The sequence below is a fragment of the Hyperolius riggenbachi genome, chromosome 3 (assembly GCF_040937935.1).
Source record: "Hyperolius riggenbachi isolate aHypRig1 chromosome 3, aHypRig1.pri, whole genome shotgun sequence".
NCBI classification, from domain to species: domain Eukaryota; kingdom Metazoa; phylum Chordata; class Amphibia; order Anura; family Hyperoliidae; genus Hyperolius; species Hyperolius riggenbachi.
The window spans coordinates 490,215,305-490,240,374 of NC_090648.1; the positions used below are offsets into that span (position 1 = coordinate 490,215,305).

The window sequence follows — 25,070 nt, forward strand, 5'->3', positions numbered from 1 at the left end:
AACTAATGTACATTGAGCCAGGCAGTGACATGGTTAAAATCGCTGATAGCCTGCCTATGCGAAATCGCATGCGAAATCGCGGCAAAAATCGCATGCGGAATCGCATCCGCATGCGATTTTGTCAGCGGTGGAATCCCAGCGATTCGCACCGCACTAGTAGAAAGATGACGGTGGCAGTGAAGTGCTCATAGTGAAGAGCTCACCAACAAAAAAACTGCTGCACCAGGAATTGAGGCTTTAACTACAGTCCTATTCCTTCCTCGCCAAACCATTATAAAGGCCCATGCTAGAAAAAAACTCAGCATAGTGATTGTTCTGCGAGATCTCAGCGTGTGTATTGTATATCTACTGTGTGTATAAATATAAAAAATATTTAAAAAATGAAAAGAAATATTAAAAACATCGTATTATGTGTGGCCAATAGAAAAGTCTAATAAATAACTGGAGCGCAGATGGTACCTTTTTTGTGTTTTAATTTTTGTCTGAAATAAATATTCTGTCTTGAAATTAAGATCACATGAATACAAACAACTAGCCATGGGAAGTCATGTTTAGGCTCTGTGGGAGGAGCTGCTGCCCCAACCTGGACTGCATAATCCTGCTGTTCCGATTGCAAACAGGAAGGCACAGAAAAAAATCTCTCCGAAAGATTGCAGTTTGTAGCACAGACAGTCTGTATTTCAAGCAGTAGCCATCATCTGGGCTCCTGATTAAGAATGTCTACGCAGACAGAAACAAAAGTCCTACACAGATCTGGGTAAACATTTCTCTCTGAAGCGCAGCTTTAAGTGCACAGCGATAGCAATTTTCTTCGCTTCACTAATTATTCAGAAACAGATGATTTTTTTGCCGCTGGTCCCTGACAGGCGGACATATGGTATGTACGCGGGGTGAGCGACGTCAGTCACCGCTGCAGAAACAAACAAGGCTTTACTTAGACATCTGGAACGTTTGATATCATCATAGCGGAATTAATATCGGATTTTTGTAAGAATTATAGCACAGGCATTAGCAGGAGGATTCTGGGGAAAGACAAATAAATAAATCATAATATTATAAAGCTGTATGAAGTGATAACGACTTATAGAATTCCACAAAACATCCCCTCAGGCAGAACTTTCTTTTTTGCGCCGCAACATACCTCCTGTTCATTGTGTTCTGTATCCTGCTGTGAAGCCAGTGTTGTAGTCAGGATACTACATAAATGTTAGTACAGCAAGGTCCACGCTATCTGGAGCTCATGCAACCGGAAGTCTCAACTAACTGGCATGCCTGATGGAAAACAGGGACTTTGTTTTAAAGAACAAGTGACACCCATGCTAACCAAGAAATAAAGAACACATATATAAGTAGTTAAATACTAATTCTACTTACATAACAGATGTATTGCACTGTCCACGTTATGATTCCTGTGAATTTTATAAAGAAAAAGCAGAGAATCCTATTCTAGACAGTTTCCATCTTGGTTACCTTTGAATGAAGCTAATCCTGACATAATTTCCTCCCTCACTCTTTTTTCTCCTCTTGCTAATTGTGTATTCGTTACCCGCCCTCCTCCCAGAGTCTTCAGACACTGCCACTGAGGTCTCTACTAGGAAGTGCATTGTCTTATGTCATTAGAAGGAGGAGGAAATAAAGGGAAGAGGAGGAATATATTATAGACTAGTGACCTAAGCCCATTTAAAAAAGGGCTCTAGGTTTGTCACTGCCGCCACATGTCAGTATGCTCGCCTGCCGTGCAGGCACACCCAAGCGCACACACATTCGCCTGCCGCGTGCACGCACACACGCCCGGTTGGCCTCCTGGCCCGTCCTGCTCCTGTCCCAAAGGCTGTCCGAGCAGCACAAAAGGCACAGACACACACAGGAACAGGGCGCAGAGTGCAGTACGTAGTTGTGCGCATACACAGAGCACTTCCAGATGCGATAGCTTGGGGGTGCATTAGAACATAATGTAGGGAGACGGAGGAGAATGGGGGGAGCAGTGGACTAAGGTATCTAAGTAAGTGACTTTGAACAAGGGATAATGGTCAGTGTAAAAAGAGTTGGCGCTGGCATGTTTGAAATGATAATTATTTTAGGATTTTCTAACCCAACAGTGTTTGGAGGTGTTCAAGCAATAAGGAATATTCTGGTCAAAAAAGGCTGGTGAACAGTAGAGGTGAAAGGCGTGTAGCATGCATAGTCCGTAACCAAAAATTGAACTTCATCCCAATCAGTAACTGATACCCCCTTTCCCATGAGAAATTTTTTCCTTTTCACAAACGGATCATCAGGGGGCTCTGTATGGCTGATTTTGTGGTAAAACCCCTCCCACAGTGTGATGTCAGGACCATGGTTCTGACATCACACTGTGGGAGCCTTGTAGCATTGTAGAAAATAACAGCTGTTCCAACTGCCAAAAAAGTAAGCAGCATTTCTTTCCACTGACATCACCTGCCAGCAGTAAAAATGTCACCATGTGGTAAATGTCAAAATGTAAATCAGGGAGAAGAAAGACTTTACAATGGGCAAACACTGACGAAATTATTTATACATACAGTAACTAGTAGACCTACGCTCGTTTAAAACAGGTTCTAGGTCTGTCTCTCACGGCCGCGTGTTAGTGCGCATACGCTGCGCACACGCCCACCCGGATCTCTGGCCCTGTCCTCCTGTCCCAACGGCTGTCAGTGCTGCGCACATGCGCAGTAGCACAAAAGCACGGACCCAAGGACAGGAGTGTATGCAGGGACAGGTTTTATTGTATAGGATCACTGTAAAAATGAAGCACTTTTTTATTACATTATTTTTACTGGAGTTCCTCTTTAATCAGTCTCAAATTGGTTTGAGGAACATCAATCAGAGTTTAACCTGGTTCCACGACCAGCTCAGTACCCTGACTTCAATCCTATTGAGCAGTTGTGGAACAAAGTCAAAAAATCACTTCAAAGCTTGGAAACGCCACCATCCAATCTGACCCAACTTAGAGCTTCTATTATGTCAGCATGGACCAATATTCCTCAGCAACAGTATCAGCATCTTGTTGAGTCCATGCCAAGAATAATATCGGCTGTGATCGGAGCTAAAGGTGGATGAACCCGTTATCTAAATCAGAATTGTTTATTTCACCAAGCGTAATTGGGTCCTGCTCGAAATTGGGTTTGGCACAATACAAAGCTCAAGAGGATAGGGTAGAAGATCGCTAATAAAAGAAAACACACAGTAACATCATACAAAACCGTTCTCAAAGTTGACACGAAAAAGATTTGATCCGTTAGTCTTGTGGGCAGGTTGACTAGTTGGCCGTATTCTGTGGGGGGAGAGTATGTGTAGAGAGTTCAGGAGGCTGACAGCCGAGGGGAAAAAAAAAGAGTTCCTGTGTCTAGCAGTCCAGGTGGAAATGACCCGGAGCCTCCGCCCTAATGGGAGCGGGCTGAAGAAGCAGTGACCCCGGGTGAGAGGGGTCGCTGACAATCCTCAGCACTCTAGACCGCTGGTGTTGTGTAGGAGGACAAGTGAGGGGAGGGGCTTTCCAATGATCCTCTCCGCCGACCTGATGACCCTCTGCAGTTTGTGCCTGTCACCAGCGGTGGCGCCAGCATACCAGACCATGATGGAAGAGCAGAGGATCAACTCAATGGTTGCGGTGTAGAAACTCGTCAGAATCTCTTGGGCCATCTCTTGGGACATGTCGAACTTCCTCAGTTGGTAGAGGAAGATAAGTGTCTGCTGGGCTTTCCACTGGGTGGCAGTGAGTGATGTTGGCCTCCAACTGAGATTGCTAGAGATGGTCGTGCCCCGGAGTCGGGCACATGGTACTCTAGCTACCTCTGTGTCGCTGATATAAACTGGAAGTGGGTGGGGGCAGATTTCCTAAAGTCAATGGTCAGCTCAACAGTTTTGGCAATGTTGAGCACCAGCCTGTTCTCTTTACCCCAATGGCATATTCTCTCAACCTGCTGTTGGTATGCTTGGACATTATCCCTGGTCACGAGGTCCACAATGGAGGTGTCCTCGGCAAACTTAATGACCTTGATCGAGTCCTCCGTGGATCTGCAGCTGTTCGTATAAAGGGAGTACATCAGCGGAGACAGAACGCATTTCTGGGGTGCACCTGTGTTGGAGGCCATTTCTCATGAGGGAAATTAGAGGGTGTCTATAATTCTTTGGCCACTCGATGTGTATTAATACGCTACGCATTCAGTGATGATAAAGCCATAATTGTGCGCAGGAAGCAGAGCGTGGCGGAGGCCCGCGCGGTATCATTAGTGCAGGGACAGTTGTCTGGAAGCGGGAGTCTCTCTGATCTGAGATCACAGCCGACTCCTGGTAAGACTTCGCCACAACCGCAGCCGCTTCCCCCCCAACAACTACAAAGCCGCCGAGGTTTCTGCCGCAACAATGAAAGGGAAACGTCTGCGGGTAATTGGCTATAATATGATTTCACAGAGTAAGCATAATGTGCGATGGAGGAACGCTGGCTTCATAGCCCGAGGCTCAGATGTAATGAGTAGCTGACCCCGTACAGTATAATGTATGCGCTGGCGGATGTGGGGAATATGGCCGAACAAGAGAGGCGAGAGACCTGCTCCACATACACAAATCTCACTTTCATAAACACAGATCTGTCATGCACAAAGTGTTAATGCCATTCAGAAAATTGCTTTCCCAGCAACCATGGCAACCATAGTCTGGAGTACAGACTGCCCATAAACTCCCACCTTGCTGCGTGAAGCCCATGTTACTCATTTTCACTGTTTCTGCTTGCATTAAAAAGTGGTTGTTCAGTATATGTACAAATGGCCTCCCTTTATTAGTAACAGAATGCTAATACTGGGTAGGACGTCCGTTTATTAGGAACACTATACTAATACTGGGTAGGCCCTCACTTTATTAGGAACACTATACTAATACTGGGTAGGGCCCCCCTTTATTAGGAACACTATACTAATACTGGGTAGAGTCTCTCTTTATTAGGAACACTATACTAATACTGGGTAGGGCCTCCCTTTATTAGGAACACTATATTAATACCGGGCAGGGTCTCCCTTTATTAAGGAACACTATACTAATACTGGGTAGAGTCTCCCTTTGTTAGGAACATTATACTAATACTGGGTAGAGCCTCCCTTTATTAATAACACTATACTAATACTGGGTAGAGCCTCCCTTTATTAATAACACTATACTAATACTGGGTAGAGTCTCCCTTTATTAGGAACACTATACTAATACTGGGTAGAGTCTCCCTTTATTCGGAACACTATACTAATACTGGGTAGGGTCTCCCTTTGTAAGGAACATTATACTAATACTGGGTAGAGCCTCCCTTTATTAATAACACTATACTAATACTGGGTAGAGTCTCCCTTTATTAATAACACTATACTAATACTAGGTAGAGTCTCCCTTTATTAGGAACACTATACTAATACTGGGTAGAGTCTCCCTTTATTAGGAACACTATACTAATACTGGGAAAGGCATCCCTTTATTAGGAACACTATACTAATACTAGGCAGGGCCTCCCTTTATAACATTTACAAACACTATACTAATACTGGGTTGGGCCTCCGTTTATTAGGAACACTATACTAGTACTGTGTAGAGTCTCCCTTTATTAGCAACACTACACTAATACTGGGTAGGGCCTCCCTTTATTAGGAACACTATACTTATACTGGGCAGGGCCTCCCTTTATTAGGAACACTATACTAATACTGGGTAGGGTCTCCCTTTATTAGGAACACTATACTAATACTGGGCAGGGCCTCCCTTTATTAGGAACACTATACTAATACTGGGCAGGGCCTCCCTTTATTAGGAACACTATACTAATACTGGGTAGGGCCTCCCTTTATTAGGAACACTATACTAATACTGGGTAGGGTCTCCCTTTATTAGGAACACTATACTAATACTGGGTAGGGCCTCCCTTTATTAGGAACACTATACTAATACTGGGTAGGGTCTCCCTTTATTAGGAACACTATACTAATACTGGGTAGGGCCTCCCTTTATTAGGAACACTATACTAATACTGGGTAGGGTCTCCCTTTATTAGGAACACTATACTAATACTGGGCAGGTCCTCCCTTTATTAGGAACACTATACTAATACTAGGTAGGATCTCCCTTTATTAGGAACACTATACTAATACTGGGTAGGGTCTCCCTTTATTAGGAACACTATACTAATACTGGGTAGAGCCTCCCTTTATTAGGAACACTATACTAATACTGGGTAGGATCTCCCTTTATTAGGAACACTATACTAATACTGGGTAGGGTCTCCCTTTATTAGGAACACTATACTTATACTGGGCAGGGCCTCCCTTTATTAGGAACACTATACTAATACTGGGCAGGGCCTCCCTTTATTAGGAACACTATACTTATACTGGGCAGGGCCTCCCTTTATTAGGAACACTATACTAATACTGGGTAGAGCCTCCCTTTATTAGGAACACTATACTTATACTGGGCAGGGCCTCCCTTTATTAGGAACACTATACTAATAATGGGTAGGGTCTCCCTTTATTAGGAACACTATACTTATACTGGGCAGGGCCTCCCTTTATTAGGAACACTATACTAATACTGGGTAGAGCCTACCTTTATTAGGAACACTATACTTATACTGGGTAGAGCCTCCCTTTATTAGGAACACTATACTTATACTGGGCAGGGCCTCCCTTTATTAGGAACACTATACTAATACTGGGTAGGGTCTCCCTTTATTTGGAACACTATACTAATTCTGGGCAGGGCCTCCCTTTATTAGGAACACTATACTAATACTGGGCAGGGCCTCCCTTTATTAGGAACACTATACTAATACTGGGTAGGGCCTCCCTTTATTAGGAACACTATACTAATACTGGGTAGGGTCTCCCTTTATTAGGAACACTATACTAATACTGGGTAGGGCCTCCCTTTATTAGGAACACTATACTAATACTGGGTAGGGTCTCCCTTTATTAGGAACACTATACTAATACTGGGTAGGGCCTCCCTTTATTAGGAACACTATACTAATACTGGGTAGGGTCTCCCTTTATTAGGAACACTATACTAATACTGGGTAGGGCCTCCCTTTATTAGGAACACTATACTAATACTGGGTAGGATCTCCCTTTATTAGGAACACTATACTAATACTGGGTAGGGTCTCCCTTTATTAGGAACACTATACTAATACTGGGCAGGGCCTCTCACTGCAGAAAGTAATAAGAACGCTAAAATGAAAAAAAAAATGAAAAAAAAATTCTTCTTTCAAACAATTAAATAATAAAAAATGGACAATACAAACATCTGCTGATGTGCCAGTTCATTAATTTTTCTATTTTTCATTTCACATTTAGTCTCGCTTTGTCCTGGCAACAATCAATATTCCCTTCCAGACGGGCGTTTTTCAGTCTGGTTATTATGGCCACCGATGAGACGGACAGGCGCAGCGCGTCCTTTCCGGTGCGGAGCAATTATCCGGCGCTGTGCTGAGAAATACGCTCACTTTTTTCCTCCTAATGTTTCTTTCACTTGTTGGATTAAAATAACTATTGTGCGGGAGGCTAATCCTTTGATTTGGGAACACGGGAAAAAGAAATTACATTTTTCTTTGCTCCGCTGTGCAGTAATTAGTAAATTCTAAGTCATTATGGCCAAGATGTTGGTGGCATTTAAAGCTCTCCAAAAAGATAAACCCGGCAGTATTAGAAGGGGATTAGCCGTTATTTTGTTTACTGCCCATTTCTCATCAGCCTGTCTCCTTATGTCACCCCTTTCCTACAGAATAGACTTATTTCACTGGTAGAGCAAACATGTTAAAGGGAACCTGAAGCGAGAGGGATATGGAGGCTGCCATATTTATTTCCTTTTAACCCATTGGCAGCTTCAATAGATTTATCTTATTTGAGACAAGTGCACTGTTCTTGGCCTCAATCGGCAGAACTCGTTGTGCTGTACATTCTTGGAATGCTTTGATCTCTCTCTCTATTAGCAGAAAATATAGAAAACGAAAGCAGAAGCCCTCTTATAGTTGCACACTGCCCTCTAGTGGCCAGTGACAAGTGGCCATAAATACGCATTACAGCAGTACAAATTAGATTCGGTTTTGCCATGGTCCACCCCCAGCTCAGCTGCCATGGCTTACAAGCCAAAACATTTGCCCACCCTGGTATGAGCACGGACAGGCTGACCATTCCCCCACCCCTTCAACCTCTGCAGCAATGCTGTCAGCACTTATACCGTTATTTGCAAAAAACAACATATGGATAAGACGCCAAGCATGTGCACTCAACTGCTTTATTTGACCATGTTGAGGCCTGTTCTGAAAGGGTGTTGGCAATCTTATTATAGCCTAGGCCAGTGATGGCTAACCTTGGCACTCCATCTGTGACCAAACTACAAATTCCATCATGCCTCTGCCTCCTCGAGTTTTGCTTAGAGCTGTCAGAGTATTGCAATACCTCATGGGACTTGTAGTTCCACCAAAGCTGGAGTGCCAAGGTAAGCCATCACTGGCCTAGGCCATATTTATGTGGAATTACAAATCTTATTTTAAGCTTCTTGGAGAGTTCTTCATGAGGTGAAATGCTGAACTTCCAGTGACCACTATGAGAGAGTGTGTCACAGTGCCTGGGGCAGTGGGGTGTAGTTGTACAGTGTAACTGCTGCGTGTGCTGTGTTATACTGACATCACTGCCTCTATACGCTGTCACAGTGCCTGGGGTGTAGTTGTACAGTGTAACTGCTGTGTGTGCTGTGTTATACTGACACAGTGGCTGGGGTGTAGTTGTACAGTGTAACTGCTGCTTGTGCTGTGTTGTACTGACATCACTGCCTCTATACACTGTCACAGTGCCTGGGGTGTAGTTGTACAGTGTAACTGCTGTGTGTGCTGTGTTATACTGACACAGTGGCTGGGGTGTAGTTGTACAGTGTAACTGCTGCGTATGCCGTCTTATACTGGCATCACTGCCTCTATACACTGTCACAGTGCCTGAGGTGTAGTTGTACAGTATAACTGCTGCATGTGCTGTGTTATACTGGCATCACTGCCTCTATACACTGTCACAGTGGCTGGGGTGTAGTTGTACAGTATAACTGCTGCATGTGCTGTGTTATACTGGCATCACTGCCTCTATACACTGTCACAGTGCCTGAGGTGTAGTTGTACAGTATAACTGCTGCATGTGCTGTGTTATACTGACATCACTGCCTCTATACACTGTCACAGTGCCTGCGGTGTAGTTGTACAGTATAACTGCTGTGTGTGCTGTGTTATACTGACATCACTGCCTCTATACACTGTCACAGTGCCTGGGGTGTAGTTGTACAGTGTAACTGCTGCGTGTGCTGTGTTATACTGACACAGTGGCTGGGGTGTAGTTGTACAGTGTAACTGCTGCGTATGCCGTCTTATACTGGCATCACTGCCTCTATACGCTGTCACAGTACCAGGGGTGTAGTTGTACAGTATAACTGCTGTGTGTGCTGTGTGATACTGACATCACTGCCTCTATACACTGTCACAGTGCCTGGGGTGTAGTTGTACAGTGTAACTGCTGTGTGTGCTGTGTTATACTAACATCACTGCCTCTATACACTGTCACAGTGCCTGGGGTGTAGTTGTACAGTGTAACTGCTGCGTGTGCTGTGTTATACTGACACAGTGGCTGGGGTGTAGTTGTACAGTGTAACTGCTGCTTGTGCTGTGTTGTACTGACATCACTGCCTCTATACGTTGTCACAGTGCCTGGGGTGTAGTTGTACAGTGTAACTGCTGTGTGTGCTGTGTTATACTGACACAGTGGCTGGGATGTAGATGTACAGTGTAACTGCTGCTTGTGCTGTGTTGTACTGACATCACTGCCTCTATACACTGTCACAGTGCCTGGGATGTAGTTGTACAGTGTAACTGCTGCATGTGCTGTGTGATACTGACATCACTGCCTCTATACGCTGTCACAGTGCCTGGGGTGTAGTTGTACAGTGTAACTGCTGCGTGTGCTGTGTTATACTGACATCACTGCCTCTATACCATGTCACAGTGCCTGGGGTGTAGTTGTACAGTGTAACTGCTGTGTGTGCTGTGTTATACTGACATCACTGCCTCTATACCATGTCACAGTGCCTGGGGTGTAGTTGTACAGTGTAACTGCTGTGTGTGCTGTGTTATACTGACATCACTGCCTCTATACCATGTCACAGTGCCTGGGGTGTAGTTGTACAGTGTAACTGCTGCGTATGCCGTCTTATACTGGCATCACTGCCTCTATACACTGTCACAGTGCCTGAGGTGTAGTTGTACAGTGTAACTGCTGCATGTGCTGTGTTATACTGACATCACTGCCTTTATACGCTGTCACAGTGCCTGGGGTGTAGTTGTACAGTGTAACTGCTGCATGTGCTGTGTTATACTGAAATCACTGCCTTTATACGCTGTCACAGTGCCTGGGGTGTAGTTGTACAGTGTAACTGCTGCATGTGCTGTGTTATACTGACATCACTGCCTCTATACGCTGTCACAGTGCCTGGGGTGTAGTTGTACAGTATAACTGCTGTGTGTGCTGTGTTATACTGACATCACTGCCTTTATACGCTGTCACAGTGCCTGGGGTGTAGTTGTACAGTGTAACTGCTGCATGTGCTGTGTTATACTGAAATCACTGCCTTTATACGCTGTCACAGTGCCTGGGGTGTAGTTGTACAGTGTAACTGCTGCGTGTGCTGTGTTATACTGACATCACTGCCTCTATACGCTGTCACAGTGCCTGGGGTGTAGTTGTACAGTATAACTGCTGTGTGTGCTGTGTTATACTGACATCACTGCCTTTATACGCTGTCACAGTGCCTGGGGTGTAGTTGTACAGTGTAACTGCTGCATGTGCTGTGTTATACTGACATCACTGCCTCTATACGCTGTCACAGTGCCTGGGGTGTAGTTGTACAGTGTAACTGCTGCGTGTGCTGTGTTATACTGACATCACTGCCTCTATACGCCGTCACAGTGCCTGGGGTGTAGTTGTACAGTGTAACTGCTGCGTGTGCTGTGTTATAGTGACATCACTGCCTCTATACACTGTCACAGTGCCTGGGGTGTAGTTGTACAGTATAACTGCTGCATGTGCTGTGTTATAGTGACATCACTGCCTCTATACACTGTCACAGTGCCTGGGGTGTAGTTGTACAGTATAACTGCTGCATGTGCTGTGTTATACTGACATCACTGCCTCTATACGCTGTCACAGTGCCTGGGGTGTAGTTGTACAGTGTAACTGCTGCATGTGCTGTGTTATACTGACATCACTGCCTCTATACACTGTCACAGTGCCTGGGGTGTAGTTGTACAGTGTAACTGCTGCGTGTGCTGTGTTATACTGACATCACTGCCTCTATACGCTGTCACAGTGCCTGGGGTGTAGTTGTACAGTGTAACTGCTGCGTGTGCTGTGTGATACTGACATCACTGCCTCTATACGCTGTCACAGTACCAGGGGTGTAGTTGTACAGTGTAACTGCTGCATGTGCTGTGTTATACTGACATCACTGCCTCTATACACTGTCACAGTGCCTGGGGTGTAGTTGTACAGTATAACTGCTGTGTGTGCTGTGTTATACTGACATCACTGCCTCTATACGCTGTCACAGTGCCTGGGGTGTAGTTGTACAGTATAACTGCTGTGTGTGCTGTGTTATACTGACATCACTGCCTCTATACACTGTCACAGTGCCTGGGGTGTAGTTGTACAGTATAACTGCTGTGTGTGCTGTGTTATACTAACATCACTGCCTCTATACACTGTCAAAGTGCCTGGGGTGTAGTTGTACAGTATAACTGCTGCGTGTGCTGTGTTATACTGACACAGTGCCTGGGGTGTAGTTGTACAGTATAACTACTGCGTGTGCTGTGTTATAATGACATTACTGTCTCCGTACAGAAACATAATAAGTCTGTAATCAGGAACAGAAACAGACTGGAGTGTGGATTCTCAGCTGTTACCGAGAGGCACAGCCAGGTGTGATACTAATCGGAGCTTTAATTAGACTGAGAGGCTTCGTGCGCCGCAGACGTATGGCGGAGTGCGAGGATTCATCGGCAGTAGGGCTAATGGCAGGTTGTTATGGAGACGCCACTAATCCGCTAATCAAACACGACTTTAATAAACCGGACCTGAACTCAGAACTTCCTCTCTGCTCTACAAGATAAGAAACAGCATAATAGCCTATAAAGAAAAATGTGTATTTGTTAGAGCTGATACAAATCCTGCAGTGTTTCTACTTCCTGCTTTTATGGAGCCAGACATAGGGTTAACATCCTGTGTTTACAAATTAGCGGCTCAGCCGAGGCAGCCAGCTGACGCAGCTGGGAGATCAAATTACAGTTGTGATTAGTCACAGATGAGGGGGGAATTAGACAGGCTAAACTATCTAAATACATACAGGGTGCATTTCTCTATGCTTTCCTTCTGTCCTGTGCAAGAGTTCAGGTTCACTTTAATATTATCTTTTAGAGTAGAGAGAAAGTTCTGAATTCAGGTACACTTTAAAGGAGCTCTGTCTCGAAAATCTTAAAATTTAAAATACATATAAACACATACAAATAAGAAGTACGTTTCTTCCTGAGTAAAATGAGCCATAAATTACTTTTCTCCTATGTTGCTGCCACTTACAGTAGGTAGTAGAAATCTGACAGAAGTGACAGGTTTTGGACTAACCCATCTTCTCATAGGGGGGTTCTCACAGTTTTCTTTATTTATAAAAGCAGTTAGTGAATGGCAGTTGCTCCATTCTGGCTTGCTGCCAAAAAAGTGTGCAGCAAGCAGGGAGGCTGGACGCGTACGAGAGAGAACGGCGCCGGAGACTTGGGCGCAGGACACAGCCAGTATATGGCTGATCCTGCTGCCGCACAAGTCCGGGCCGTGTTAATTACTATTCCCCCTCCAGGCCGACATGGATAGTGGGGGAATGAAATAATTCGGCTTCCAGCAATCGCTGGAATCCAAATTATTGTTTTAAAAGCAACTTCAGGTCCGTCTTCTGACGGCGCTGAAGTTACTCCCTGTGCCTGCGATAGCCGTAGTTCCTATTACGGCCTATGGTGGCGCCGGCTGCGCCCAAGTCTCCTGCGCTGCTGCGCCCAAGTCTCCAGCGCTGGATTTACCGTGCTCGGGCTGGACAGTGTCTTCGTATAAATCTTTTTCAGGGAATGTCTTTATAAAGAATAAAGGCCATGCTGAGAATCCCCTATGGAGAGATGGACTAGCCCAAAATGTTTCGGTTCTGTCAGATTTCTACTACTTACTGTAAGTGACAGCAACATAGGAGAAAAGTAATGTATGGCTCATTTTACTCTGGAAGAAATGTACTTCTTATTTGTATGTGTTTTCAATTTTAAGATTTTGGAGACAGTTCCCCTTTAACCTGCAGAACTCTCATTTAAACCACAGACTAACATTTGGCTGTTGCAAGCATCATAAGCAAACAGATATGGACTATAACGTCACATGAAGGATCCAGCGATGGATGTTTTTGTGGTCTGCATGCGGCAATCGAAGAGTGGGTTCTGAGTAGTGTAATTATTCTCTCACTCATATTAAAAGACCTCTCTGATATTATTTACATCCAAATGGACTCTATTGCCCCATAGCAAGATTCCGAACGTTCCGTCTCCGTCTGGCGTTCCGCCGCGCAGGCCCCAATCTGATTGGCTGCTTTAGGGCACTGTTGATGCTTCTTATTTAAGACACTTCGATAAATGACTCCCATTTTCTATATAGCCTATAGGAGGTTCTGAGATGGTGGATGGAGCAATCACTCATGACAAGTCAGCCATCGGTGGCATCCGAGGAGACCCCGGGGACTTGTGGGGGAGATGTGGCGACATTCTAAACAGGACCTGACATTATGGTCAAGTGTCCCACGAGGGCCGACACATCTGTCATTGGCTGCTTCAATGACTCCTCAGCATTCATAGGAACGCATTGTAGCAGACTATAAATACAACACAGGAAAAAATCACTCCTTCCCCTCAGCATTTTATACCAGTCTTAAAGTGTAACTGTCGGGCATAAAATCAAAAATCAATTCTTTATTTTTATCTGGTAAACAAGTAATAAGGATGCTGATCAGGCACTCCAAAAGTTAAAATCATTATTACTTTTCTTGTTGATAAATGATCATTCCCCAGTTTACCTGACTCTTATTTGGTACATTGCCGCACAAAGGAAGTTGCAGGGCATGCTGGGTTATCTTTTTTTGCTTCTTTACTTTCCTCTCAGACTTAACTAATGCAACCTGATTGGCTGAAGCCTCTTCCCCTCCTGTTTTCCCCTCCCACACCTCTGTTCCTCTCTGATTGACCAATATTTCTCATGCTGAGCCAATGAACTTTCTATTGCAGAGCTGGGTGGGAGTGCCTGAAGACGGAGAGGAGGGCGGGCAATGCATTCACAATCAGGCAGAGGAGAGCAAGGGAGGAAATGACATTAGGATTGGCTTCAAGATAGACACAGTTAAAATGGAGAATCCTAAGAAGGATTTTCTCTTTTTTTTACTATAGAAAAAACACTAAAATCAAAATGTGGACAGTGCAATACAGTATATACAGTATGTTGTGTAAGTAGAGCAAGTATTTATCTACTTATACATGTTTTTTTTCTGAGATAGTGTGGCTGACAGCTCCTCTTTAAAGGACACCTGTAGTGAAAGGGATACAGAGGCCACCATATGCATTTCCTTTTAAACAATACCAGTTGCCTGGCAGCCCTGCTGATCTATTTGGCTACAGTAGTGTCTGAATCACACCAGAAACAAGCATTGAATTCATCCTGTTAGATTTTACAATAATGTCAGGAAAACCTGATATGCTGCATGCTTGTTCAGGGTCTATGGCTAAAAGTATTAGAGGCAGAGGACCAGAGCCGGGACAAGGTCCTCCAGCACCCAAGGCTGAGACACCAAAGTGCGCCCCTCCATCCCTGCCACCCGAGTCATCAAACACTGATCGCTATTAGACTAAGAGGCGCCACAGGGTCCACAACCTCCCCAACACCTTAATATCTAGTTATCTGGCTTGCAGTCACTGCTATGTATCCCCTTTTCTTATTTCTTTCTGCTTCAAACACAATTAGTAATGACAGCTGAATGAATTCTGCGCCCCCTCCTACACGGCGCCCTGAGGCTGGAGCCTCTCCAGCCTATGCCTCGGCCCGGCCCTGCAGAGGACCAGCAGGATAGCCAGGCAACTGGTATGGCTTAAAAGGAAATAAATATGGCGGCTTCCGCATCTCTCTCACCTTGGGTTTCCTTTAAAGCACAGGCAACTTAGGGCTTGATTCACAAAGCGGTGCTAACCTACTTAGCACGTCTAAAGTCTTTAGACGCGCTAACCAGGGTGCTAAGTAGGTTAGCACCGGATTTCTCAATCAGATCGTGTGCTAACTTTGCGCGCGTAAAGTTTTACGCGCGCAAAGTTTTACGCGCGCTAAGTCCCATAGGCTTTAATGGGCACTTCGCGCGGTGCGCCCTGTGCTCTGTGCAGTACGCGCGTAAAGTTTTACGCGCATAAAGTTTTGCGCGCGTAAAGTTTTATGCGCGAAAAGCTTGTTTAGACGTGCTAAGGGGGTTTTCACAGGAGTACTAACAGTTAGCACCGCTTTGTGAATCAAGCCCTTAGTCTGCTATGGGGCGAAGAAATGTGGAATACTTGGTTCTTGTACCCCTTAAACTGGGAGACGCAGCGGATAGAAAATGGGAGGAGTTACAGACACACAGCGGCTGGCTTGGAAATGATTATAGATACCCACTATTACAGTAATTATCCTGGTTGCATCATCAGAAACACTTCCTATAGCTAGATATTGCTGCATATTGGTGTGTAGCTCCGCCCTCCCAGCGATGTTTAGCCTAGGCTATTTAGCTATGCGGAATTCTCATCCCAGAGCATTTTGGGAGATCACTTTACTTTAGTTTACTTTGGATTTACTTTGCTCTAGTTTCAGAATTCTCAGCAAACAAACATTCTGCAAAGATCACCAGCCAGGACTAAAGAGGCCATCATAAAAAGAAGGCAGTTGGGGGAAAGCAGTTATTTGAAAACTTTCCCAAGGATATTTCTGTTAAAGAACCACTATCGCGTAAAAAGCAGGCAGTTAAAATCTGACAGAACCAACAGGTTTTGGGCCAGTCCATCTCCTCTTGGGGGATTCTCAGGGTTTTCAACAGCATTTCCTGAACAGCAGTTTGAGGCCCAGTGCACACCGAGCGGTTTTTGGAGCAATCCGCCGGCCGCATCCGCCTATAAAAACGCTTGTCTAATGTATTGCAATGGGATGGTGCACACCGGCGGTTTGCGGTTTTTGCCAAGCCGCAAACGCGCCTCCTGCTGCGCGTTTGCGGTTTTCGGAAGCGTTTCGTCCTCAATGTAAAAGTATAGGAAAAACGTAAACCGCTCTGAAAAACGCTAGTTCAGAGCGGTTTGCCAGGCATTTTTGTTACAGTAGCTGTTCAGTAACAGCTTTTACTGTAACAATATGTGTAATCTGCTACACAAAAACGCACCCAAAACCGCTAGGTATGTTTAGAAAACCTCTCTAAACATACCTAGAATCGCTCTGAAATCAGCTCCCAAAACCGCTAGCGTATTGCGGATCTGCTAGCGATTTTGGTGTGCACTGGGCCTAACTGTCAAAATAGTAAGATACCAGCCAGCCTCCCTACTTACTTGCACGCTATTTTGTCAGTTAGAGTTTGCAACTGCTGTTCAGGAAATGCAGTTGAAAAACAAAGAAAACCCTTAGAATCCCCCATGAGGAGACGGATTGGCCCAAAACCTGTCGGATCTGTCAGATTTTAACTGCCTACTTTTTCCGCTATAGTGGTCCTTTAAACAATCATTTGAAGCGCGCCTCCACCTGTTAAATCTTGGAGTATTCCCTGAGCCTCGCCCTTGTGACCTGGGAACCGGTCAGGGCTTTCTGAGTTTTCGCTCCGCTGTTCCCCACGTGTCGGGATTTTTCTGCGCGTTCCGTTTCGCTGGCTGCATACAAATATTTGTGTAATACTGGCGGCTCCGGCATTTAAATTGTCCTAATGAGGCATTATGTAAGATTTGTGTAGCAGTAGCGGGGGGGGGGGGGGGTAGCAGGAGTAGATATACCGCAGGACGCTGTAACATTTGCTGTTCTTTCTAAGCGAAGACTCAATTTGTATGACACATTTAGCTGCAGGCGTGTGTTATTAGTCTGTGCACGGCGTGTCCCGGGCTGTCGACTCCCCGGGAGCTGCTCTGCGCTATTTGTGTGGCTTTCCTTTTTTTTTTATCGTTCTGGGCTTTGTGCTTCACTGTTCTAGGATGGCAAATCTCCTCCTTTCCAATTCAGTGTGTTTGGATAAACTCATTTTGTGCAACATCAGCAGCCAGAGATCGGTGGCCAGGAAGTCCAGCGCATGTGGCTGTCGGCATTTGTCTCAGGTGGATATGACATCACCAACAGTGTTTTAGTCTCGCCCATCCCCAATCCTGTTCCCTGAGCGTCCAACTAGTGCAGCCAAACCAGGGGGCGGCAGGGAGCGGTTATAGTTACCTGCTCCGGGCCGCTTCTTCTCTTCCTCCACCGGCAACTTTCGGAATGTCTTCTAGGTCCAGATCACATCCGATCACATGATATCATGATCCAGGAGACCGTGTGAGAATTACAGCACCACCCGGTGGTAGAAGAGGGGAGATGGAGGAGATTGAAGAGACCCTTCCATCATCTCACTTCCATCACCGGGTGGCGCTGTAACACTGACATGGTATCCTGGATCCTGATCACATGTCATGTGATCAGAACTGAGAAGACATGTCGGGGATACAAGCCGATACAGCCATCTAGACAGATAACTATAAAAGTTCCCTGCCGCCCGCTCTGCATACCCTGCTGAGGCTGCCACCCTGGGGAAGGTACACTTCCCCAGCGGCTGGAAAAATTCCGCTTGGCAACTAAAAGGTTAAAAAAAAGTACAACGTATACACAAGCCCGGACAGTGGCATGGCGGAATGGGATCAAGGGCATAATGTTCTACAAAAACAACTTTTTTTATGCATAAATCCCAAAAATTCATAGGAATAAATGACATACTGGACAGGAAGCTGTTATATGGTAATGACCATTTTTAAAATAGAGGATGGAAAATTCCATTGATCACAGTGGACAAATTGGACACAGGAAAGGAGAATGAGCTTGAGGAGTAGAGTACACAGGAGGTAAGTATGACCTGGGTATGGTTATTTTGACTTTTTATTTTCAGTTCAGGTTCTCTTTAATGTATGCTAAGCAAAAATTATTGAGAGCAAAAATTTGCGGTACACTGTAAATTAACTTTCCCACTGAGTGTGAGAAAAACCAGAGTGAATGCTCAGTCGGGGATTTTATCAGGGCTGATAACAAGCAGACTGAGCAGTGCAGAACGCAACAGAGAGCAGGGTAGGTGTTTTCTCTAATGTTCCCACTGATATATATGGTAAATACATGAGGGTGCTTCATCTCTGGTTCACTTTAAACTTTAAATAGTTTTAAAGAGATGTCAATGGCCGCTGACTTTAGCGGTTAATAGCAAAGCACCCATACATGCTATAATCACTGAAGAACTGTGAGAACAAGAGGAAACAATATTTTCAAAAAGACCTTGTAGTTTTTGAGAAAATTGATTTTGAATACTTCAAAGAAAAATGTTTTTTAAAGTCAGCAAAATGACATTCTGCAGCAGAATTCAGAATGTCATTGGTTTTGGGCTTGCTATACTTAGTATAGCAAGTCCAGCGCAGGGAATGGGCTCGACGTGTTTGGCTCTATTAGTTGGTTGTCGGGGCAGGGAGCAACGCATGTGGTGTTCTCCATTGTTCATCGGGTATCGAGGGGATATGGCGCTGGATCACCTCCGAGGATACAGTGGTGGGATTAACGAAAGGTAATTATTTATGGTTAATTAAGATCATTAAAGGACCTTTTCATGGTTGTGTTTTTATTTCATTTTAAGTCTTTGTGGAGATTGTGGGAAATATTTTGCCGATAAAGGAAACCTTGTCAAACATGACAAAACTCACATTGGTGAAAAGCCCTATTCATGTGCTGAGTGTGGGAAATGTTATGTTCAGAAATCAGAGCTTCTTTTGCATGGCAGCGTTCACACTGGAAATAAGCCCTATTCATGTTCTGAGTGTTGGGAAAAAAATCACTGCTTGTCAGACATGAGAGGTCTCACACTGGTGAGAAGCCCTATTCATGTGCTGAGTGTGGGAAATGTTTTGTACAGAAATCACAGCTTGTTAGACATGAAAGATCTCACACTGATGAGAAGCAGTATTCATTGGCTGAGTGTGGGAAATGTTTTGTACAGAAATCACAGCTTGTTAGACATGAAAGATCTCACAGTGGTGAAAAGCCCTATTCATTTGCTGAATGTGGGAAATGTTTTGCACAGAAATCAGAGCTTGCTTTACAATGCAGCTTTTACACTGGAAATAAGCCCTATTCATGTTCTGAGTGTGGAAAATAAAACCACTGCTCATCAGACATGAGAGGTCTCACCCTGGTGTGGAGCCCTATTCATGTGGTGAGTGTGAGAAATGTTTTACACAGTAATTATTCGTTCTTGTCACACATGAGAGGTCACACACTGGTGAGAATCCCTATTCACGTGCTCAGTGTGTGACCTCTCATGTCTGACAAGCAGTGATTTACGCCCAACACATTTCCCACACTCAGAACATGAATAGGGCTTTTTCTGGGGTGAAAGCTGCCATGTGAAACTAGGTCTGATTTCTATGCAAAATATTTCCCACACTCAGCCAATGAATAGAGCTTCTCACCAGTTTAAGATCTCTCATGTGTGACATCAGGGTGTTGTGAGTGGGTGCGATAGGTGTGGGTGGGTGGCGAGAATAGCAGGAGCCGTGGCAGCAGCAGTGAAGGACAGATCTCTCAGCTATACTGAGTACAGCTGAGAATGTTAAAGAACCATTGTAACAAGAGGGATATGTAGGCTGCTATATTTTCCTTTTAAATAGACTCTGTTACAAACGTCTCAGCCTTATTTCTTCTATCCTTTAATTTCCTATACCTGTTGTAATGTGGTCTGGCTTACTGCAGCCTTTTCTAGTTGCACTGTCTCTGTAATATATCTAATCTTCTTTTTTTGTCAAGCTTTGTTGACCCAGAGAGGAATGCACTGCCTCTGCTTTGATAGGGAGAAGTTATGCACTCCCCCTGCACACCCCCTCCAGGCTCTGTGTGTGTGCTTTATTTATCCCTCACAGATAGGTCTCTGCTCTCAATTTCAGCTTGTCTGAGGGGGGAGGGAGCTGCCCATGCTGAGAAACTGTGACAATCCCTGACTGGAGTGCAGATAATTCACTTTGTAATAAAAACTTCACTTCCTGGTTAGCGGCCATGTTTTTCGTTTGTAAACACTGCCTAAAACTGGCGATTAAAAGCCAGGATCGCGGCGGGGAGCGGCGGAAACAGCAAAGAGTGATCCAGGAGATCACAGTGACTCGATTGGTATGTTTTTTATTATAAAAATTGGACAGTACAGATTTTATCTTTAAACAATAGCAGTTGCCTGGCTGTCCTGCTGATCCTCTGCCTCTAATACTTTTAGCCCTAGCCCCTGAACAAGCATGCAGCAGATCAGGTGTTTCTGACGTTATTGTCACATCTGACAAGACTAGCTGCATGCTTGGTCATTGGGACAGCTATTCTGCACCCACCTGCAGCACTCAGTATGTCATTTGTTCCTACTAAGATCAGAGTGTGCCACCTTGTGTGCCAGCCTGACACCTGCCAGCAATTTTTTAAAAATTGGCATGTCATTAATTAACTAAAATTTAATAATATGGCCTGTTATCTCGGGTAGGCAGGTCAACCAATCTCTGGCACACCGTGTTGAGGCTAAGGTCCATCTGACCACAGACACCTGGTCTTCAAAACATAGGCAGGGAAGGTAGATGACCATCGCTGCACACTGGTGGTGATGGGGGGAAAGAAGATCTTACTGGGAATTTCTTGTTCATGGGAAATAATTACAATCCCTGATCCTTATGAACGGGGTTCAGCAGGTGACCCGCACCTGTCGGTGAAGGGTAGACACACGCTGGTCCATTCAGTGCAGCTGGAGGGACATGACAGAAAAGCGAACTCGTTTAGCACACAACTGTGTCGCTTACCTGACATTTACAAAAATGAACGAGTTGTGGATACCAGAGAGTTACAGCACATGTAATTCAGTCCTAATTCGTTGGATTTTTAATAAAAATATAAAAAAAAATGTAAATATTTAAAAAATATTTAAAGTTAACCATAAATATTTACCTTTTGTTACCCCCATGACTGTATCCTCAGAAAAGATCCAGCGCCACATCCTCTCGATACCGAGTGGATGACTGAGAATGCAACACATGTCGATCCCTGCCCTGACGACCAATGAACCGCACCGCACAGGTCAATACCATCCACAGTGATCTGTACTCTTGTAAATTAAACTCCACCCATCCTCCCTTTCTCTCTACCACCCTCCCCCCATACTCTCTGTCTCTCTCCTACTCCCCCATTTTCTTTGTCTCTGCCCTCCATCCTCTGTCTCCCCCCCCCCCCCCCATCCTTTCTCTCCCTTTCAGTCCCCCATTCACTCCGTCTTTCTCCCCCCCCCCCCCCCCCATCCTCTGTCTCCCACCCACCAGCCTATCTCTCTATCCCATTCCCCCATCCTCTCTGTCTCTGCCCCCCATATCCTCTCTGTCTCCCTCTCTCTCTCTCACTCGCACTCCCCATCCTCTGTCTCTCTCACTCGCACTCCCCCATCCTCTCTGTCTCTCTCACTCGCACTCCCCCATCCTCTCTGTCTCTCTCACTCGCACTCCCCCATCCTCTCTGTCTCTCTCACTCGCACTCCCCCATCCTCTCTGTCTCTCTCACTCGCACTCCCCCCATCCTCTCTGTCTCTCTGTATCGCACTCCCCCATCCTCTCTGTCTCTCTCACTCGCACTCCCCCATCCTCTCTGTCTCTCTCACTCGCACTCCTCCATCCTCTCTGTCTCTCTCACTCGCACTCCTCCATCCTCTCTGTCTCTCTCACTTGCACTCCTCCATCCTCTCTGTCTCTCTCACTCGCACTCCCCCATCCTTTCTGTCTCTCTCACTCGCACTCCCCCATCCTTTCTGTCTCTCTCACTCGCACTCCCCCATCCTTTCTGTCTCTCTCACTCGCACTCCCCCATCCTCTCTGTCTCTCTCACTCGCACTCCCCCATCCTCTCTGTCTCTCTCACTCGCACTCCCCTCATCCTCTCTGTCTCTCTCACTCGCACTCCCCCATCCTCTCTGTCTCTCTCACTCGCACTCCCCCATCCTCTCTGTCTCTCTCACTCGCACTCCCCCATCCTTTCTGTCTCTCTCACTCGCACTCCCCCATCCTTTCTGTCTCTCTCACTCGCACTCCCCCATCCTCTCTGTCTCTCTCACTCGCCTCACCCTCACCCTTCCTTCTCTCTCTCTCACTCTCCCACATCCTTTTTGTCTCTCCCACTCCCCCATCTTCTCTTTTTCTGCCCCCCCCCTCCAATCATCTGTCCCTCTCTCACTCCCCCATCCTCTCTGCTCCCCACCAATCACCTCTGTCTGTCTCTCTCCCAATCCCCCATTCTCTCTGTCTCTGCCCCCTTTCCCATCGATTCTCTCTCAACCCCCCCCCCCCCCCCCCCCTCCATTGCAGAGTGGAAATAAAAGGACTATTGGGTCTCAGGAATGAGAGCTGAAGACTCAGTGGTTGATTTCTGTGTTGAGATGGAATGGAAGTGCAGTGCTGGAGATGTTCTGTGCCTACTGTGCCCCTGCGTGCCAGACGCTGTTATAAATCCCCATCTACAGTTATGGTACAGAGTACACAGAGTGCAAGCATTTACTCTGTCTGTCTATTTATCTATCTATCAAAAGGTGGCCATTAATGATACAATTCTCGTTTGGGCCCACTAGGAAAAAAGGATCGATTTGATCAATATTATGATCGAATTGAAGAACTGATCATGCAAAGAAACGTATCAGTAATTCAGTAATGACCATCTTATCTCTTCTCTATCTATCTATCTATCTATCTATCTATCTATCTATCTATCTGTAAGACATGTGCTGCAAACCAAAGGACCCCCCCCTCATATACCATTTGGTGTCAGTCTCCTTTCTAGCTGAACCTTTGGAAGGAAGCAAAGCCTATCATTTGCCACCTTGTTGCCAGTTACGCCAATGATTGGCTGAGATCTCCTGACCAATTAGTGGCTGTGCTGTAAACTTGGTGGCCAATCAAAGGCTTTGCTTACCTCTGAGGCTCCACTCCTATGGTTAAACTCCTATTAAAGGAGCACATCCACTCCATTATGATCAGTGCCCAAATGAACAGCTGACAAGTCTGTTTACTTTAAATGGGCTGCCTACATCACATGTGCTAGTTCTATAGCTCTATTGATTTGCCGGTGCTCACTGTACTATACGTACACCCAGCCTATTACATCACAGAAGCCAGCAGTCTGATAATAAGCAGTGCTGGTGGTCCACATTGGGAAGCATGCCTTCGCATCCCACCGGTGAAAGTAAACTTTTGGACAGAGGCGCTAAGCTTTGAACTACACCTGCAATAGATATATGCTCCGTTTATAGCCTGATGAGGCGGGATATGCCTGCAAAACGCGTTGCACAGCACTTTTGGAGTATGTAAGTTGAATATTATCAACATTATCTTGTGTTTACTTGGAGGAGGAAAGTCCACCACTGCCTCCTCTGTTTTTAACGATTTTAGCTATTTTTATCCTACTGGCACCTTACACGTTACGAGTCCACCCTTGGTGGAGGGGAGTTGTGCCTTCCTTACTATCTACAGAGAGTGACTTCTTAATCCTGAGTGGGGACAGGTCTAATTCTTCCCACCTGCCTTTACAGTGGTTGCCTATGCGGTAACCCTGACTTCTGAGTATACAAATATATACTTACTTTATCATACCCAATCACCAGTACATACTACACTATATTGGGCTCTCGGTGTCCCCCTTTTTTGTGTTTCTGTCGTGTTCACAAGCAGCAACCTTTTTACCCATAACTCCCAACAAAGCTGAGGTAAGTAGAATAGGCCAATCAGAAATGGGCATGCAGGCAAAAATGTGTTCCTGTGACTGTGCCTTCGTGTTGGGATTTGCGCACAGGTAAAAAGCGCGTTCACCGTTCACCTGATGAACCGCGCTGCCCCAAGCTCACCCAACACTACTATTAACTCCTGAAAATATACCCGCCATCTCTCGTGACTGTGAGTTTGGCTTGAAATCAATCTACAGGTTGCTGCAGCCCATCCCCCCAGGAAGCTGCCAGAGCCACACCTACTTTGGTCATGTGACCCATTGAGTGACTGTCAGGGTTGGGAGGGCTACAGAAGCTTTGAGGCATAGGCAGTGGCTTTACCTGATGAAGTGACATCGCTCCCCGAAACACATAATGTTTGTAGTGCCTAGTCCATGCAGCCTGGGCATACTGTGGGCCATCAGTAGAGATGGTAAATTGAATGCGGATAATTTGGGGCTGCATGCAGAATGAATGCAGAAGTGTATGCAGATTAGATCAGATGTACTTTCTGATGGTTCTGATCAGTGGTGGCTCCAGCTTTACATTTTTTGGGGGGCTGGTGGGGCCCATTTGAGTGATTAAATCAATGTTTGTATGGAAAGCTTTCGATATTCTTGACCTAACTCCGGTGATAAAATTAAGGCTAACTAGTTCAGCAATGATAGGAACCAAATGTAAATTTTACAAACAGAACTCAAAAGAAAAACACTGAGGCCCATATGCAATTAACTTTTTCTCTTGCGTTTACTCCTAGGCAGGGCCGGGCCGAGGCATAGGCTGGAGAGGCTCCAGCCTCAGGGCGCAGTGTAGGAGGGGGCGCACAATTCATTCAGCTGTCATTCCTAATTGTGTATGAAGCAGAAAGAAATAAGAAATGGGGATACATAGCAGCGACTGCAAGCCAGATAACTAGATATTAAGGTGTTGGGGAGGTTGTGGGCC

General features: G+C 45.4%; 2 protein-coding genes across 3 annotated transcripts in view; one reads left to right on the plus strand and one right to left on the minus strand.

The window, feature by feature from the left end:
• The window catches only part of SHISAL1 (shisa like 1), a 196,692-nt gene that overhangs the window by 160,694 nt on the left and 10,928 nt on the right, over nucleotides 1–25,070 (minus strand). The window lies entirely within an intron of this gene.
• On the plus strand, nucleotides 18,890–19,524 carry LOC137562420 (oocyte zinc finger protein XlCOF6.1-like). Its single transcript, XM_068273763.1, has 3 exons — nucleotides 18,890–18,936; nucleotides 19,006–19,234; nucleotides 19,282–19,524. The coding sequence occupies exons 1-3, from the start codon at nucleotides 18,890–18,892 to the stop codon at nucleotides 19,522–19,524; spliced, it is 519 nt and encodes a 172-aa protein (XP_068129864.1).

Coding starts and splice junctions, on each gene's coding strand:
- LOC137562420 (XM_068273763.1), top strand. CDS start 18,890: ATGGCGCTGGATCACCTCCGAGGATACAGTGGTGGGATTAACGAAAG. Junction 18,937..19,005: donor AGTGGTGGGATTAACGAAAG/GTAATTATTTAT, acceptor TTTCATTTTAAG/TCTTTGTGGAGATTGTGGGA. Junction 19,235..19,281: donor ACATGAGAGGTCTCACACTG/GTGAGAAGCCCT, acceptor TGTTTTGTACAG/AAATCACAGCTTGTTAGACA.